Source organism: Protopterus annectens, chromosome 7.part0 (genome assembly GCF_019279795.1).
Source record: "Protopterus annectens isolate FY-2018-M chromosome 7.part0, PAN1.0, whole genome shotgun sequence".
Taxonomy (NCBI): domain Eukaryota; kingdom Metazoa; phylum Chordata; order Ceratodontiformes; family Protopteridae; genus Protopterus; species Protopterus annectens.
Window position 1 is genome coordinate 764,556,310 of NC_056739.1, and position 18,401 is coordinate 764,574,710.

Here is an 18,401-nt window from a genome sequence, read left to right on the forward strand (position 1 = left end):
AGTTATTTGCTCTTAATACACTGGCTCCTTTGCCAGCTTCCTCCAGTAATGTCCAGTCCCCTATTCCTATTCCCTATATCCCCTAATTGTAGTCATCCCTAAAACCAGAATCTATCTCCTTTCTCCATTTTCATTTTGGCTTACATCTTGGAATATTTTCTGTTACTTTATGAGTATAATATTCTGTATGGCTGTTGTTATTCTCCTTAAGGCACTAAATCCAAAATCCCACTCTTTCCTTGTTTCTTGAAATCCCCCCTGCTTCATCATTCTCCCTTTGCACTTTGAATTATAGCTGATGCAGATATATTCTTGGTGCAACTATCATCTCAGTGAAATTTGAGATCATAGAGGTAGATGGTATAAACATTTGAAAGCAAATACTGTAATATATACACACTCGCGTACATTGGAATAATTCATTTAATTTTAGTGCTGTTTATCAAGATACGTGATTAATATAAGTTTCTCTATAATGTAAATAGCAAAGACTTGTGTACATATATTTTTCTTATGCTGACTTGTTTAGTTTATGCCTGTTTTCTTTCCCATCAGATACTCTTTAGAATTCATTTGTGGTCTTAACAGGATAATGTAGCATTTTGGAAAAAATAGACAGACAAGCAGTCCTGCACTTGAGGAAAGGATAGCAAACACTTCAACAACAACCATGTATTTTCCTGAAGTGCTTAAGTAAGCTGGGATGAAAGACAGCCATACACTGAAGAAAACAATCACGCTGAAGGTGATAAATTTAGCTTCATTAAAACTGTCAGGCAGTTTCCTGGCCAGGAAAGCTACAGTAAAGCTCATAGCTGCCAGAAGTCCATTGTAACCCAGCATACCCCAGAATGCATAGGGAGAGCCTTCATTGCACTGAATTATTATCTTGCCAACCTGAATTTTTGTATTATATTCAACAAATGGAGGTGATGTCACCAACCAGGTAATGCAGATTGTAAGTTGCATAAGGCTGCAGGTAAGGTTTATTGCTGCTGGTAGCTTTGCACCCATGAATTGCTGTAAACTGCTGTTTGGTTTTTTAGCATTAAATGCAATAACAACCATGACAGTCTTTGCAAGAACACAAGAAATTGAAAAGGAAAATACTACAGCAAAGGTAGGCTGTCTCAACATGCATGTCACTGTTGTGGGTTGACCAATGAAAATTAATGAGCAGAGGCAACACAACATGAGAGCCAAGAGAACCGTGTAGCTAAGCACCCTGTTGTTGGCTTTAACAACGGGAGTGTCCCGATGTTTGACAAAGACACCAAGTACCATCATAAGAAATGAAAAGCAGATGATGGACATGACAGCTAATGTTGCACCCAAGGGCTCTTCATATGACAGAAACTCTATGGTTCTTGGGAGGCATCGATCTTGTCCAAACGTTGGCCAGTGGTCATCTGGACATCTGATGCAGTTATTGGAATCTGGAAGGGTTCAGAAGGAAAAGATGTTAACAGTTTACTAATATGTTTGTTTATTTATTTAAACAGCAAATATATATGAATATTTTTGTAAATGTTTTAACATGGTGTAATCCATAGGATGCTAAATCAGAAATGTGACAACTATGAGTTAACATGCAAGCATCTGCAGGTTTCTTAAATAAAAAATAATTCTGGGTAGTATGGAGTTTAGCAGGTGTACAAAGTAACACATTGTATATATTTTTTTTCAGCAGCAGAATTTACATAATTTGTTTGTTTGTAGAGTGGAAAATTAACTCATACAAAAGACCAGTTTTATTATTTTTGTGTAATCTTTGTTAAACTGGTAGGTGGACTAGTACCTTGGGCAATTATCAGCCATGACCTGGGTGCTGTTGCACACCATAGTCCATGTAATGCACACAGTTTTAGACAACAATGTGTAAACTAATATACAACTGAGGGAGAAGTTCAATTTATGAATGCAGTCACTTCAGGTTTACAATACCAGGTTGTAGATTGTGCTGTTACATAGCTAATATTTCTGTAATATGTACATTACAGTTACACAACCAGTGAGATATAGTTGCTTGATATAATATATTTAGTAGAAGAACATAAAGCAACTATATAAAGTTTTCTGTTTACATTTTCACAAAAGCTAGCTTTCAGTGTTCTTTATGTTAATTGTGAGCTAGGTAACATAATGTAACAAAATGGCATTTGCACAGCTAATTAGTTTTTGTCACCATGAAGTAGATACATATGCAGGTGTCCAGGATTGAAGAAGTCTTTTTGTGAATTTTTTAGGTAGTTATTTCTCTGATTTAGCCTGGCAGCTGATTTCTTTTTGATGAGATAATTTTAGATAGTTAATTTTTACATGTAGACAGATTAAAAAGGATATTGTAGTATGATTGTGTTATTCTGATGGGTTCTGAGTGTGTAGGAGAGGTGTTGATGAGTTTGCTTACTAATAATGGACTTGAATTTGTTGCATTATATCAGGGGATGGTAGGAAGGACTGAGAGAGAAGTTGTGTTGTCCTAAGGGATTTTGATGTATTTTTGAGGGAGTGAATTGTGTGATTAGAAGTACTGAGGTGGAAGGTCTGGTGTTATGCTTGATATCCCAGAATAACATTTGGGAGATTTTTAGGTTTTGTTTCTTTAGCCATATTGGTATTGACATAATACATTTGGGTAGTACTTGGGGCATTGAATATGTTTTGTTTTTTGTTCAGTGTGTTTTCCAGTGTAATTATTTCAGGGAGAAAATTATAGGAATATATTTTTATTTGATAATTTGCAACTGAGTGTTGACCATTAAGAATGACGTTATCCTCAGTGGTGATATCTAAAATGTACTTAAGTCCTTTTAGCATTAATCAATGTTGTTGTAAGGTGTGTCTCAAAGAGTTTGTGTTTGTGCAGTTTTATGTTAGGAATGTGTACAAGTATTTGTTTACTGTATTGTACCTTGGTCATAATGTTGAAGTCTAAGTCAGCTGTTACTTAGGTTATGCTCGACAGGATTGCTGAGTACAGAAATAATATGCTGTTAGGTAATACTGTGGAGGACCCTGCTTGGTAACATTGCTATCGGAGGGAGGAAATACTGTTTTATTAGGTAAGGGCAAGAAGTTGGTGTCTTTGATGATTTTAAGTCAAGGTCAGTACTTGGTTGGATTTGAAGGGATGGAGTTACTGAGACAATAAAGGTAATGATGTGCAGATGGGTGGGAAAGCTGACTGGAGGGTCATGAAAGGGATCATGTTAGAGTAGAAATGACAAGTGGTGGTGTGAAGAGGAACTGACCCAGAGTTACATTTCAGTACTCTCCAAAACCAGTCTGTAAATTTCCTTACTCTGCAGACATTTGGTGAATTTCATTACTCTCCATAAACAGTATATGAATTTCAGTACTCTTCAAAAACAGTGAATTTCCATTCAGAATCAAAAATGTTTAGACAAGAGAATTTAGCAGCAGAGCCAATGCCAGTGTTGCCTATAACAGATTATTACTAAAAAGGAAAGCAGGTATTATAGAGTTGTCATTCTGTATCTGGCTGTGAGAGAAATCTGTTTCATTCTGTTCTATTAATTATAGTAATTTACTAGGAGGAGCACGTTATCCATTAGCAGCTAGATAAGGCATTTTTTTTACTGCCAAGGAAAAAAAGGAAAAGAAAAAAGAAAAGAACACTGACTGAGTTTGGTACCACTTTTAGTTTACTCAACAATAATAAAGCCTTGAGGGGATTCCAGGATGGATGCAGTCTGAAAAGCAAGTGGGTTAGAGCTCTTAACAGCTAGGATAACATTAATTTACTGGCTAATCACTACACTGCCTGGATGTCAACAAAGAAGAAATTTACAGAAAGTGACAGTAAAGCAACCAGAAAATGAGAAGTAAAAGACTTTGGTGGGGAAGAACATTGTACAAAAAGAAGATGAGGTTTCAGCTTTGGAACAGGACATTTTCCTTCCATAATTTACAAGAAAAAAAATTGCACTTAGAGATGCTTAAAATAAGAGAAATACAGGAGGAATATGTAAGCTGAAAAGACAAAATACTGCAAAGAATAGATGAGTGGAGAATACTGCAGAAATCATAAGATGAATTGGAGAAAAGACTAACTGAATATGATGTTGTAAAGAACTACCTCAAAAGAGAAAAGTTAGAAGGCAGCATACAAAGTCTGAGATTTTCTTCTGTACCAGAACAAAATTGGAAGGAATAGATTTCATTAATTTTATGAAAGTACAAATAAGCAACTGGATTGGTATTCCACAGTAAAATGTATTAATTGAAAGAAAGATTTGTACTTAAGAAAGAAGTCAATACGTATATTAATAAAAGTCAAGTCACAACAGCAGAAAGAGCTGCTCCTGTTAAAATTGAGGAAGAAAGGAAAAGTATTAAACACTGGGGACACCAAAGTATTTTTTCAGAAAATGATTATTCACTATATACCAGGCAGAAGAGACGCAGTTTATTTCTTCAGTAAGTGGATGCCAAGAAGCAGGTGTATCATTCAAGTTATTAAGTTATTATCAAGATGTCTTAAGAATATATTTTCCTGAAGGATCAAAGGCATTTTTGGACTCAGTTTAGGCTAAGGATGAAATAAAAAAGTTTACCTAACAAAAAGGGAGCCAGTAAGCTAAAGAGAACTCTGCTTCTTATTCTTCTGACAATAACAAAGCCCATACAGTGAACTTGTCAGTGAAACCTTTTATATTGTGACAAAGGAAAATGATGAAACAACAGAAAAAAATAACACAGGAGCTGACTAGAAAAAATAACATTACTTTGGAAGTGAGCTACAGATTGGTGTTAGGCGGTTAAGATAATGAGAAACATGACAGAAATAATGTGAAATTAGGAAATAAATGAGAGAGTTGTAAAGTGTCATTTCCATAAGATGCAGTTTAGAGATGCCAACTGTGGTGTGACTTAAAAAAAAGACTGGAAGCTTGTTGATGTGTTACATTAGTGGAAGAACTCTAAAGCATAATTCCCATTTTACTATTAACACTTAGAAGGGTAATGTCAGGACTGACAATGCAAGTGTAAGTAAGAAAAAAATGTTTTATCTTAGAAATATATGCCTAATAATTGTTCTGCAGTAAATTGCATGTTTTATTCTAAAGTAATTCTGTGCAGTATGCAGAGGTATTGTAAATCTGAGGTGGAAGAGTCACCGGTGCTGTTTATGCTAGGGATGTTAAAGTAAGAAACTATTTTATCTTGTCTGCAATGTATCTGTGGTATATATTGTAACATTTATTTATTTTTATTTTTTATTTTACATTTGTTTAACGTGAAAGTCTGACTGGGCCAATGGTCCAATTTTCAGCAGAAGCCCAGGGAGAAAAGCTCCAAAAAAATTAAAACATTACAAGAAATACAACAAAAAACATAAAACTAATATAAACAAGAAATTTTACAAAAAATATTACAAGAAATAGGTCATTATTAAGAGATAGTAACACATAAAGTGGTGATAGGTTGTTTTGCCATTTTACTGCCGGAGTGCGACCTGATAAATAGTCTTGGAACCATGCAATAGTGGAGTAGCTCAGATTAAGTTCAGAGAGTGCAGATAGGAGTTTATTGTGGGAAACTGTATCAAAAGCCTTAGAGTGATCCAGAAAGATAGAAGAAGCAGGCTTACCTTCATTAAGGTGTTGAGTGATGGCATTGGTGAAGCTGATAAGGGCTGTGGTAGTGATAAAAGTGAAAACCATGCTGAATATTTGCCAGAAGTTTGTTGTCTAAGAGATAATTTAGAATTTGTGATTGTATGCATTCTTCAAGGATTTTTGCTGAAGGAGATAAAATGGCAATAGGGCAATACTTTGATAGTTCTGTAGAGTTTTCTCCCGTATATAATATTATTATATGAGATGTTTTCCAGAGGGTGGGGATATGGAGTTCTGAGATGGACTGATTGATTAGTATAGAGACTGGGAATGAAATGGCATCGGCTGCGATTCTGAGGAATTCAGCCAGTAAATTATCTGCTGCAAATGTAGTGGGTTTGTTGGAGTTTACTCAGGAATATTTTTATAGTTTTTGTTGGTATTGGTTGTAGGGAGAAGTTTTTGATATTCTGCACTGTAGGTGAGAACTTTGGAGGAGGTGAGGAGCAGTTGTTTTTAGTGAGGGCTAGGAGAGATTCTCTGAAGTATTAAACTGTGTGGCAATACTGCCTGTAGAGTTACTGGTTGATGGGCGAGGGTTACTCATTTTGCCTGGATGTGGAATTTTACTGATGGCAGATCAGAACTTTTTGTGGGTTGTTTTTGTGCTTTGTTCGAGTGTTGGTGTAGTGTTTTTTTTATCAAGCTTGATTTGTTTTTTGACTTTATTTCTTATTTCAAGGTATTTTTTGTTGATTTGTTACTATTTTAGGTTCATAGGTTCATACTAGGCTATCTGCCCTAGGGCATTTATAAGCCTAGCTAGAGTGTGTTTGGCTTTTGCCACCCATTTTAAATTAATTTTGCTATGCCTTTTTTTGAGGTTAGTATACTGTGCCTCTGTCTAACAGTGACACAGAAGTGATAGCCGGGGTAAACCTGTGATCTCCCATCCACTCATCAAGATTCCTCTTGAAGAGAGTCAATGTGGGACTCTGCCTAACCTGGACTGGGATTTTATTCCAGAGTGAAGGGAGCCTTTGGGTTATGAATCTGTCCCTCCAGCATGTCCTATTTATTTCAGTGCTGAGGTTCAAGTCTCTCGAGCGTAGCTCGATGGGATTTGGATTTTCTGAGGTGCAGCATGTCCATTAATTCCGGGTTGGACATGGCTTTATATGTCAGGCACAGATCGCCTCTGAGCAGGCGGTATGCCACTGAGTAGAGCTGGAGTTTCTTTAACCGGGCAGCATATGGCATCTGTTTGAGCCCTTTGATCCTCTTGGTGAGGTACTTTTGGGGTCTTTCCAGTTGCTGCAGGTGTCTGGTAAGGTACATCCCAAAAGGGGCATTGTACTCAATTATGGGCCTGATGAGGGATGAGTAAAGAGGCGGTGACCTCCCTGATCTAGATGTGAATCCCTTCATGATTAGGTGGGCTATATAAAATGTTTTTCTAACCACTTTGGCCACGTGGTTGTCAAATGAGAGATTGCTATCAACTTGGGTCCCCAGGTCCCTAATGACTTCTTCTGTACTTAATTGATTACCACCTATGTGGTAATTTGTGGGCACTTTGATTTTGCCAAAGGGGATGACTATACACTTTTTGGCATTTAGCTTGAGGCCATGGCTCTGGCACCAGTTGTCTGTTTCTATGAGGCCCTTTTGGAGGATGCTTGTGTCGGCTGGAGAGTTGATTATGGTGCCCAGTTTGCAGTCATCTGCGAACTTGGTCAGCCACAGTCCTTCCGTGTTGGCCTGTACCGCCGAGAAATATATACCGAACAATTGAGGTCCCAGGACTGAGCCTTGTGGGACGCCACTTATAACTGGTTTGGAGTCTGACATGGCTCCAGCAATTCTAACCATGTGGGTTCTGTCCTTGAGCCAGTTTGCAACCCATCTAGTGACATAGGGGTTTATATTTAAGCTGGTGAGCTTATCTATAATGCCCGAGTGGGGTATTGTATCGAAGGCTTTTGCGAGGTCCAGGTAGGCTGTGTGGACCACCTTCCCCTCGTCAGTGGCCTTGGTGACTGTTTCAAAGAAATCGACCAGGTTTAAGAAGCAGGATCTGCCCTTAACAAAGCCAAACTGGGTAGGATCCAGTGTCTGTAGGTCCCCAATATCTTTATTTATGAGGTCCATGATGATCCTTTCCATAGCTTTGCAGACCAAGCTAGTCAGGCTTATGAGGTGATAGTTTCCAGGATCCGTTGAGGCACCACCTTTGTGGAGATGGACCACTGTTGCTGTACGCCACTCTTTGGGTACATATCCTGTAGTAAGGCTAAGATTGAACAGTAGTTTTATGTTTGGGTTTAGCTCTTCTTGGAGTTCATGTAGGACACAGCTCGGGACACCATCTGGTCCCATTGATGCTGTGTTTTTTGCTTTGGAGAGGGCGGCTCTTACCTGAGCATCTGAGATGTCAGGGGGGCAGCACTCTGTTGGGATAGATATTTGCCCTTTTGGTGGGGAGAGGGGGGAGACGTTTGCACTGAACCTGTCAGCTAGGATGTTGGCAATGTCTGTGGGCTCGGTGTATTTTTTGTCATTTTGGACTAATTCTGAGCATATCTGGGAATTCCCACCCAGGTTTCTAACATAACTAAAGAAAGCCTTGTGATTATCCTTAGTGACCTGTGCAATTTTTCTCTCGAAGCTGGCCTTAGACGATTTTATGAGTGCCCGTAGTTTTTTGCTAATACTGATCAGAGATGCCTTCCCTTTTTGGGATTTTGCTCTATCATGTAGTAGCTTCCTCCTTCTATTGTATGGTTTGTTTATGGCTGGGGTCCACCAGATAGGACGTCTGCCTTTGGAGGATTGGGTCTTGGTTTTATTTGGGATTGCATGATCCATGCATTCCTGAAGGTGTTCATAGAATGCGTTTATAAAGGATTCTGTGGTCTGGGCCGTATTTTCCACAGGCCCGGGGGCTTTGAAGGATTTCGCCTCAGTTTTGAGGCATGTGAAATTTGCTTTAGAGAAGTTTTTCACTGTGGTTTTCTGGGCAGGGGTGGGGTCGGGATGTGAATATCCAGTGAGATTAGTTTATGGTCTGATCTTACCATTGAGGGATACACTTCTGGTCTGGAGCATAGTGTCCCCATGTTGGTGATGATCAGGTCCAGTATGTTTTCCCCTCTTGTGGGAGTGGTAACAAGTTGTTCCATAGCATTTGAGTTTATAAATTCTAGGAACCTTTGGGCTAGGGTGTTGGAGCTAGAGTAATGCTCCCAGTCTATGTTTGGGTAGTTGAAGTCACCCAATATAATGGTGTTTGGAGAGACCTTCATATTTTCCAGTATTCTCAGGAAGGCCAAGTGGGTTTCCTGTGTTTGGGAGGGTGGTCTGTAGCAGGCTATAAACTGGAAGGCAGTTTTACCCACAGTTAGTTGCACATGGATAGTCTCTGATGCTTTGTGCTGTGCCACCAACCTGGAGGTGTGGGTATCTTTGACGAATATTGATACTCCCCCTCCTTTTGTGGTTCGGTCCAAGTTTTGGGGCCGAAAAGCATGGTATGAGGTATAACCTGGTAGTGCTGGGGTGCTCTCGGGAGCCTTGAATCAGGTTTCTGTTACTGCACAGATATCGATGTTCTCCATGCTAAGGAGAGTTTCGAGTGTGTGCATCTTGAGGTTTAGACTTCTGGCGTTGAGTAGCATTACTCTTAGTTTCTTATCCCTTGTGATACCTATGGAGGTGGGTTTGTCTTTTAAGCCATGCCTAAAAAAGGCACTATGGGGATAGCAAGAGCCTTTGCCAATATCTGAAAGCCCAGGGGTGACAGGTGAAAGCCGTCCCTAGCGAAGCATTGTGGCTTGTCGAGCATGTCATCCCAGGCTGACAGGCATTGGATCCCCTTTGAATGACACCAACACTTAAGCCAGTTGTTGAAATTGATCATCTTGTCTTCATATTGTGGCATCATTCTTGGTGAGGGTAAGATGCTACTCAAGGTCAGGGTCATACCTGCCTGGGCTACATGCTCAGAGAGCTCCTCTATGTCTCTTTTCATGTAGTCCAGGGAGATACATCTCAGGTCATTCACACCAGCATGGACAATGACTGAGTCATATTTGTACTTGCCTTGGAGTGACCTGAGTGCTTGTGTTATGTGGCGGATCCTAGCACCCGACAGGCAGCTCACCATGACCTTCTCCTTGTTCAGCCTGGTGAGCAGGACGTCAGTGTGCCTGATGATAGAGTCACCTATTACAAGTGTATCAGGTGTGTTGTTTAGCCTTAAGGGCTGTGACTGTTCGGCACACTGGCTTTGTGAGCTATGTGTTGCACGTGTTTTGTTTTGGGGTAGCGGTTGCTTGGGTGTCTGCTTTGGAGGTCTCAGCTGCTTAGACAGATTTTTATTTAGAGCCTCTGAGTATGTTTTTGTGTGTTTATGTGTTTGGTTTGTTGTCGTGGTAGGTCTATGTGAGACTGGAATTGTAGTGAGTGTGGTTTCCTTCTCCTCCTGACTGGTTACGCCAGTACTGAGTTGAGAGAGCTTAGCCTCCAGTTTGGCTATATGGTTGCATCTCTCACATGTGTTGGAATTTGTTGGGAGGAGGAGAGGGTTGTCTGTGTACATGAGGCAGTTGTAACATTGCCTCAAGATTCCCAGATTCACCAGCTGGACCAGAGAGGAGATTGACAACTGACCTTTCTACATGCTAGAATAGTATTGGGAATTTCTTTATAATTGAAAAAAAGGGCCAATGGGGAACAAGGTACTCAAGGGGAGTTTGTGAGGGTGTAGTGCTTTTAATTTTTTAGAGCTGACTTATATGATTGCTTTAGTGAGCAAGTGCCATGTAACTTAAATGCAATGTGTTACAGGTAACTTAAATGCAAAAACAACAAACAGTAACTTTCTTTCAAGTGAAACAAGGAAATAGGTACAGTAAGCAATGCAGATATCACTAGGGATCCACAGAAGTGCTAAAAGGCCGCGTTTTAGGTGGAATTAGCGTTTCAGGGAAATAAACAAACAACAAGCATACAAATAAAGCTAGATTCAGCAGTCCTGGATCTAGTCTATGCTACAGCAAACAAGGTGTACCAATTTCAGTAAGAAACAGTTAGAATATGCAGGCACTATAAGCCTTTAACCAGAAATTCCCTGCTCAGAAGGGCAGAGTCCAGCCTCTCCTCCCACAAGAGTGCAGACCACAATCCTTCTTAACGTAAAATAACTGGCCTGAAGCCCAAGTGCTTAAACCAGAACTAATACACTTTTAGAATTCAGTCTACCACTAGAATAGATAAATCATCAAAAAGGAGTCCATCCTAGACTGGATCCTTATACCACATCACTCAGGCTTTTATCTCTTAGTTTTAAAAGTGATCCTGTCTCTTTGGTGAGTCAAAGGGCATAGTTGAATTTGATTCTAATTGTTCTGGTTGGGGCTAGTTGATTTAGGATATTAAGGAAGGTAGAGTTGAAGTGCTTTACTGCATTATTTAAGGGGAGGGTTTTGAGTGGATTCCAATCACATTGTATGAGTATGGATACAAAGGCTTGGGAGTTGAAATTTTTTTGTGTAATGGATTTCTCAGATGGATGTTAGTTTTGTTGGGTTTAGTTAATGTCTGAGAAAGAAGGTAGGGAAGTGGTTATTAAGAGTGTCTGTGAGGCACCCTGAGTGATGTGATATAAGGATCCAGTCTAGGATGGACTCCTTTTTGATGATTTATCTATTCTAGTCATAGACTGAATTATTTGAGTGAAACCATGAAGCTTGATATGTTCAGTGGGTGTGATGAGTTGTAGGAGAACCAGTTTATGTTAAAGTCTCCCTTTATGACTGTTTCCTGGGGGAGGGTACTTACTGTCCAGTATAGGATAGAGTCTAAAGTGTTAATATTATTGCTGGTGGAATATGGTCTCTTTATATTTAAGTTTTTCTTTGACTTGATCTTAAGTCTGGTGAACAGGATTTCTACACTATTGAAGGCAGGATGGGTGTGGTTAATAGTTTCATGTGTGAGGTTATTTTTGAATAATAGAGCAATATCTACACCTCTTTTGTTTTTTCTATCTTGTCTGTATATATTATATCCTAAGGAGAGTAATTCATTGCTGTTGATTTCTGCTTTATGCCAGGTTTCTGCTATTAGGACAATGGAGAGTAATGTGAAAGGGTAGTATTAGTAGGTTGCATCCTTTCCTGGGGATGCTTTAGTAGATTGGGTTGCTGGTTGTTGGGTATGCTTCAGTTACATTTTGGGCCTGAGTTTGGGTGAATGTCTCCACAGTGAATAAGATGGGATGCTATGTGTAGGATTGTTTTTAGGTATTTGGATATAAATTTGCCATATTGCACAGTTATTTGTGAATATGATTGTTGGTGGAGTATTACAAATGAAGCAAGTTTTATATTTGAGCAGTTGAATATAAATGGGGATATCTTGAGCATAGAGGGTTTTGATTGTAGCTGGTTGCGTAGTGAGGGGGATATTGATTGGGTATAAAAGTTAATCTTGCACTCATTGGATGTTATATAGAGAGGGTTAGGAGAATAGACCAGTGTATGATTAACATTTTGTTATGTAGAAAGTGGAAGAATAGTCTGAACTGGGGGGGTATGTAGTAGGAGGGGAATAGTGGGTTGGTTGCAGGGGAGAGAAAGAAAGGAGTTTGAAGGTGGGTTAATTTTATGTGTATGGTAAAAAATGTGATGAGTAATAAGATTTTCTGTTTATTGTTAGTGTAAAGGTAGCTTACTTATATGGTTGGGGAGGATTTACCAGGTACAGGTGTAGGTGGTTATTTGAGATTGGATTGGTTGGGTGAAAATAGGGGGTCGGGCTTGTCAAAAATAAATGTATAGGTAGTGGGGGCATGTGGGAATTGTGGGTAGGGTAGGGAAGTGGAGTGAGCCCAAGCAGAGTGAGTGTGAATGGAATATGTTGAACCTTTGAGTGGAACTTAACCACACATCCAATCATTAAGGTTTACTTGCTTTTGTTTTGCTATTAATTATGTTTGTTACTTTTTAAAGTAGTCACACCAATCTGCTTGTTAAGTAGTGGGAGAAAGGTGTGTGTTAGAATGTAATTGGAGCATTTCTTTCTTTGTTTTCCTGCCTGGTGTTCCTGTGGTTAGCTCTGAGTTAGGCAACACTTCACTTCTGTTAACCATATGCTACTGTTTAGATACTGTTCAATGAGTACAAATGTTACCTCACTTTAGAAATGTTTGGGAGAAACCTGAGACTAGTGAACTAAAGTGTCAGTGCAAGTAGCGACCATACATTGCGTAGTAAGATAGAAAGAAAGATAAAAGTGGAGGAGGTCACGGTGATGTGCTGCAGCTGGTACTGGTACAGAGAATGCTGATGTCTCTGAGACATGGTTTAAAGCCATGGAGAGCATGCCAACAGTGCACATTTATAATGCCTTTCACACATTTAGACCAGCTACTTCACAGGCAGGGTCTAAAGGTAGAGGTGTCTCTATTTACATCAAAAATAAATATACTTCAAGGCTGGTCAAACAGGACAATGCACTTGAGCTGCTGCATGTTCAAATCACCATTGGTAAAATCCAATACCACTTTCTGGCAAGCTATAGGTCCCCCTCTATGACCCAGGAAACCCATACCATGTATTTAAACTTATTAGAAACAATAACCATCCAACCCAATACCATATTCACGGGTGACTTTAATTACCTCAGTATTAACTGGGAATCCTATATGACATCAAACATACATGCACAGAGATTCCTGGATTTTCCAAACACAAACTCCCTGGACCAGATAGTCAATACACCAACCAGGGGTGCAACCATACTGGATCTGGTCCTCACTAATATGGGAGAGTCTGCACACACCATACTATAATGTACTAAGGTCAGAACACAAAATGGTCTCCTTTGAAGTAAAAATAAAACCTGGACCCCCAGCTAAACTGGGAATATTCAGGAACTATTCTAAGGCTAACCTTCTGCTGTTAAGTGAGAACCTGGCAAAATTTCAAGCCCCCATAAACCCTGAGAACACTTCTGCCTATGCAGAAACTCTGTACAAGCATGTTAATAGCTGCATAGAAGCAGCTGTACCCACCAAGAAGAAGTACAGAACTACCTCAAAAAACAAGCCACCCTGGTGGAATCACAAAATCAATCAGATGTATAACAGGAGGAAGAAAATCATGGCAAAACATAGGAGCTGCATCACCCAAATGGATAAAAGCACTCTCATCAAACTAAACAAACAACTCAGAGGACAAATAAAGTCTATAAAAGCCAAATTTGAGGAAAGTTTGGCCTCCCAGGCCAAGGACAACCACAAAGCATTCTTTAGTTATGTCCGCAACCTCAAAGGTAATACACAATTGTGTGCAGAGCTCATTGTAAATGGAGTCACCTATACTGAGCCAGAAGATATAGCAAACCTCCCCTTCAACCTTCCCTCAGGAAGTATCATAAAATATAACTCCCACTACTATCACTAGGGAACAGGTCCTTAATGCTTTCTCTAAGACCAAGAACACTGTATCAATGGGCCAAGACAATATTCCAGGATGCCTTCTAAATAGCATGAAACATGACCTATCAGGGCCTCTGGAATTGATATTTAACTGTAGCCTCCAAACAGGCTCCATGCCCCATGGATGGAGAAAGGCAACAGTCATCCCTCTGCACAAAAGTGGGCCATCTACAGACCCTGGAAACTACAGACACATAAGTCTCACTAGTCTTATATGTAAAGCAATGGAAAGAATTATCATGGAGATGATCAAAATAGATATAGTAAACCTCCAGATACTAGACCCAACCCAGTATGGTTTCGTCAAGGGCAGATTATGCCTACTCAACCTGGTGGACTTCTTTGAGAAGGTCACCAAAGCAACAGAAGAAGGCAAAATCATTCACACTGCCTACTTTGACATGGCCAAGGCATTTGACACAATACCCACTCAGGAATTGTTGACAAACTTAAAAGGTTAGGTACAAACCTATATGTCACTTGATCCATAGCAAACTGGCTAACAGACAGGACCCAGGAAGTTAGAATTGGGGAGTCCACCTCTACAAAGAGGCCAGTCAGAAGTGGAGTCCCTCAAGGATCAGTCCTTGGACTGCTCCTTTTTGAAATTTACTTCTCAGAAGTCAAGGCCAATGTCAGTGGTCTCTGGCTGACTAAATTTGCAGATGATTGCAAATTAGGAGCTGTCATTTAATCTCACACTAACACAAATGTTCTCCAGGAGGGGCTGAGACAGACAAACAACTGGTGTCAGAGCCATGGACTAAAACTAAATGCCAAGAAATGCATACTAATATCCTTTGGGAAGTCATCCATCCCTGGTAACTATCACATAGACAACATACTCCTTAGAGTTGACCCAGTAGTCAGGGACTTAGGGACACACATAGATAGTAATCTAGCCTTTGATCATCATGTGTCTACAGTGGTGAGGAAATCATTTTATGTTGCACAATGTATAAACAAAGGTATGGCATCTAAGTTCAAGGAAGTCATTGTTCCACTGTACTCGGCATTCATCAGACCTATCATTGAGTACAGTGCCCCCTTTGGTATGCACCTAACCAGGCATATCCAACAAGTGGAATGACAACAGAGGTTCCTCACTAAAAGAATACAATGCATAAGTAATATGTCCTATGCAGACCACCTCAAGGCCCTATCCCTTTATTCTGTCTCCTACAGGCTTTTGTGGGGAGATCAATGCCTGGCATACAGGAAATTGTCAGACCCCACTCTAATGGACCTCTTGTATATCCACAAAACAGACAGTACCAGAATTACCCGTTCTAAAGTCTTAAACCTTGTTTGTGATATAAATAGGACCAGCTTGAGAGATAGGTATGTATCCCAGAGACTACTCAATCTATGGAACAGGTGGCTCATCCATGTGAAGCAGAGCTCCTTCCTAACCCAGTTCAAGTGCAACTTGGACAATTGGATGGAAAACTGGAAATTCATCCCTGGTTTGGCACCTATGTCTCTAACTGACACAGGTAACCTGTAAATGGTTCATCTCCCAGGCCAAAGCGTACACTTATCAAGGGTATCAGAACTTGTCAGAGATTTGGGATTCATGGCTAGGCTTAAAAAGGCCCTTGTGGTTGTTAGTCTAGTAAACACCTATGAACAAATGTAAATGTATGAATGTACAAATGGTTAGATCACTCAACATTATAGTAATGTACATACAACTATTTTTGCTTGTGAATAAGCTTTAGGGAACTTTGAGGGCTCTGCTTGAGGGACATTCCACTTCCGGGTTGATAAGAGTATTGCAAGTCTTAGAATAGAGCCTAGAAAAAAATGAAAAACAGGAGTTATACTTGTTTTTTGGGAGGGGTGGAAGAAAAGAAAAGTGATAAAGGTGGTATATGTTAGGAGACAGTGAGTGAAAGAAAAGTGAAAGATGGAATATGGAAAGATTCCAGGGAAGGAATTGAAAGTTCAGAGAGTTATACAAATTAAGGATGCTGGGGGACCAGATAAGGTAGAACCCTACATCAGTAAGTGAGTATAGTGTAAAAAAATATGTAAGTGAGAGTTTTAAGGCAGCAGATATGTAAGACCAGTGAGAGAGAGTTACAGTATAAGATACTACAAAACAGATTCAGTTTTGATATGTTAGCAATTTATCATTATTCATAAACAGTTACATACTAATTTTGAAAACCAAAGATAGTTGTAAATATAACCTTAAATATATTGGTAGGAGTTTTATAATGTCTTACAGCCTGCTGTTGCAGCTTAACTTATTCTGTACTGTGCCTTCTATCTCAACATAGTAAAAATGCTTAGTTCTAGTTGCTTAACTTAAGCTTGCTTAATTCCATTACTTTACTTACCCTTTCTGGTAGCTAATAATATCATATATATGCTGCTCATAAAAGAATACAGAAGCAGTTTACAAGTATAGTGCTGGACAAGCTACAGGTTATTAGTAAACATTACAGCAAACATATTAATCAAACAGAGGAATTAGTCAGATAAAAAAAGAGAAAAAAAATGCCAAGGCCCATTACTTTCTCGACAAATAAAACTTAGACTGTTTGATTACCTGACTACAGGCTATGAATGGCCTTTAAATCCATTTAAAAGCTTGTTTTAGAGCCAATATCACTATTCTGAGCAGCACCAGTTTCAACAACAAGATAACAAAGTAAGAAAAATGTAAATAGTCTATACCTTGAGAAAAATGCAGTATTTTAAACAGAAGAATAGACTTTAGCCAGTTAACAGAGCCAGCACATTACCATTCAGTGACATGATAAAGACTGGATATAAACAGTAGAATGTTGAGAGCTTCGGCTGCTGGGGGATATAAAAGTGTATTGATCATATTATATGTGTATTAATTTATGGTAATTCTCTTTTTATTATACAGGTGGAAGTAAAGTTTATGTTGTTGATGAGAACATACATTTTTCTTTTTCTTTTTCTAAGCAAAGAGGTAAGGAAATGGAAAGTATGAAAAAAATGGTAGTTTTTTCCAATAAGAGAATAGCTATTTCATTCATTTGTAAAGTTAATAGCTGTTTTATTTTCACCAGCAAGGGCCTGCAGTTGGATACTCTTTGTCTGTAGGTGCAGGCAATTAATCAGGGAATACATTAATTATGAGTGCTGATTAATTTGTATAAGAAACACTATAATTAAAAAAGAAAGTCCCCTAGATTTAATACAATCTGTGTAGGCATAATGTAGAGCCTGCATGGAATGTTACCATGTCTGTGTACATGGTTCCGCCTTTGCAGCACGCTATGCATATTAATCATGGCACGTTGCCGAGGAAGAGCCGTGAAACACGGTTTTTTGAATCAGTGTAGGGAGTGTGGTGCTAACTGTGTCTGCAGATGAGTAACACACTCCCTGCACTGTCCAATTGGAGTATAGCAATGTAATTTAAGTTTTTTTTTAAATCATGTTTGTGCAGTGTGGTGTGGAGTGCAGCAATGCTAAGCAGCACTGAGACAACAGACATCTAAAAATAGAAACTGGATATCTTTAATTATTTATGTAAAGGTCAAGTTTAAGCATAGCTATGTGGGTTTATGTGGCTCAGTGCTGTGCTCAGCACTGCTTAGAGGTAGCTCAGAGATATATGTAAAGGTATAGCAAAATTACAGATGTCCATTTAGCTAAATGGGTAGAGTTATAGCCTCATATGCAGTAGGTGCAGGGTTTGAATACATGCGAGGGCAAGTTAACATTTTTGTTCAAAATAGAAATTATACAAATTATTTTTAAATACTGGCCTGCTGCACTCAGCTAAGCTCTGCTAAGACCTGCTAACCACTGCATAAACAAAATAATGTCTGGTAATGTTTATGCACTGCGTGGAACTGCTTGGCTGGTTTGCACACTGGTAAGCACTGCCAAGTACTAAGCTATAAGCATTGCTTTTCTCAGCCACACTGGTTTGCATGATCCTAAGAGATGTGCCAAATTTTCAAATATTGCCCAATGGTGTGTAAAGGTGGGAAAACAGGCTATATTAAGCTCACTAGGCAGGAATACAGCATCATCTGTTTTAGTTCTACTTGTGTAGTGACTATGGCCGGCATTGGCGAGCGTGCACGTATCTAGGCACAGCCGTGGGGCATTCAGGAGTCCAGGGTCATAGTTGGGCTCCTGGTGAAAAACCATGATGACCAGCTGCGGTAGGGAGGGTTCTAGGCCTTAGAATGCAAAGCGGTGGCCTGGGACCGGCTGGCACATGAACTCACCAGTGTGACAAGTATCCCCTGCACATGTGAGCAGATTCATTACCACCATGATGACTTGAAGCATAGGAAGAGGGATCTGTTGAACAC

The 18,401-nt window shown here is 39.5% G+C and overlaps 1 protein-coding gene across 1 annotated transcript in view; it reads right to left on the bottom strand.

Annotated features, from left to right (window-relative positions):
• Positions 1-525: 525 nt before the first annotated feature.
• Positions 526-18,401, bottom strand: part of LOC122806090 (extracellular calcium-sensing receptor-like) — an 841,208-nt gene continuing 823,332 nt past the window's right edge. The window contains exon 5 of the mRNA XM_044076328.1: positions 526-1,436. Within this exon, the coding sequence (XP_043932263.1) occupies positions 526-1,436 (911 nt within the window). The remainder of the gene's footprint in view (positions 1,437-18,401) is intronic.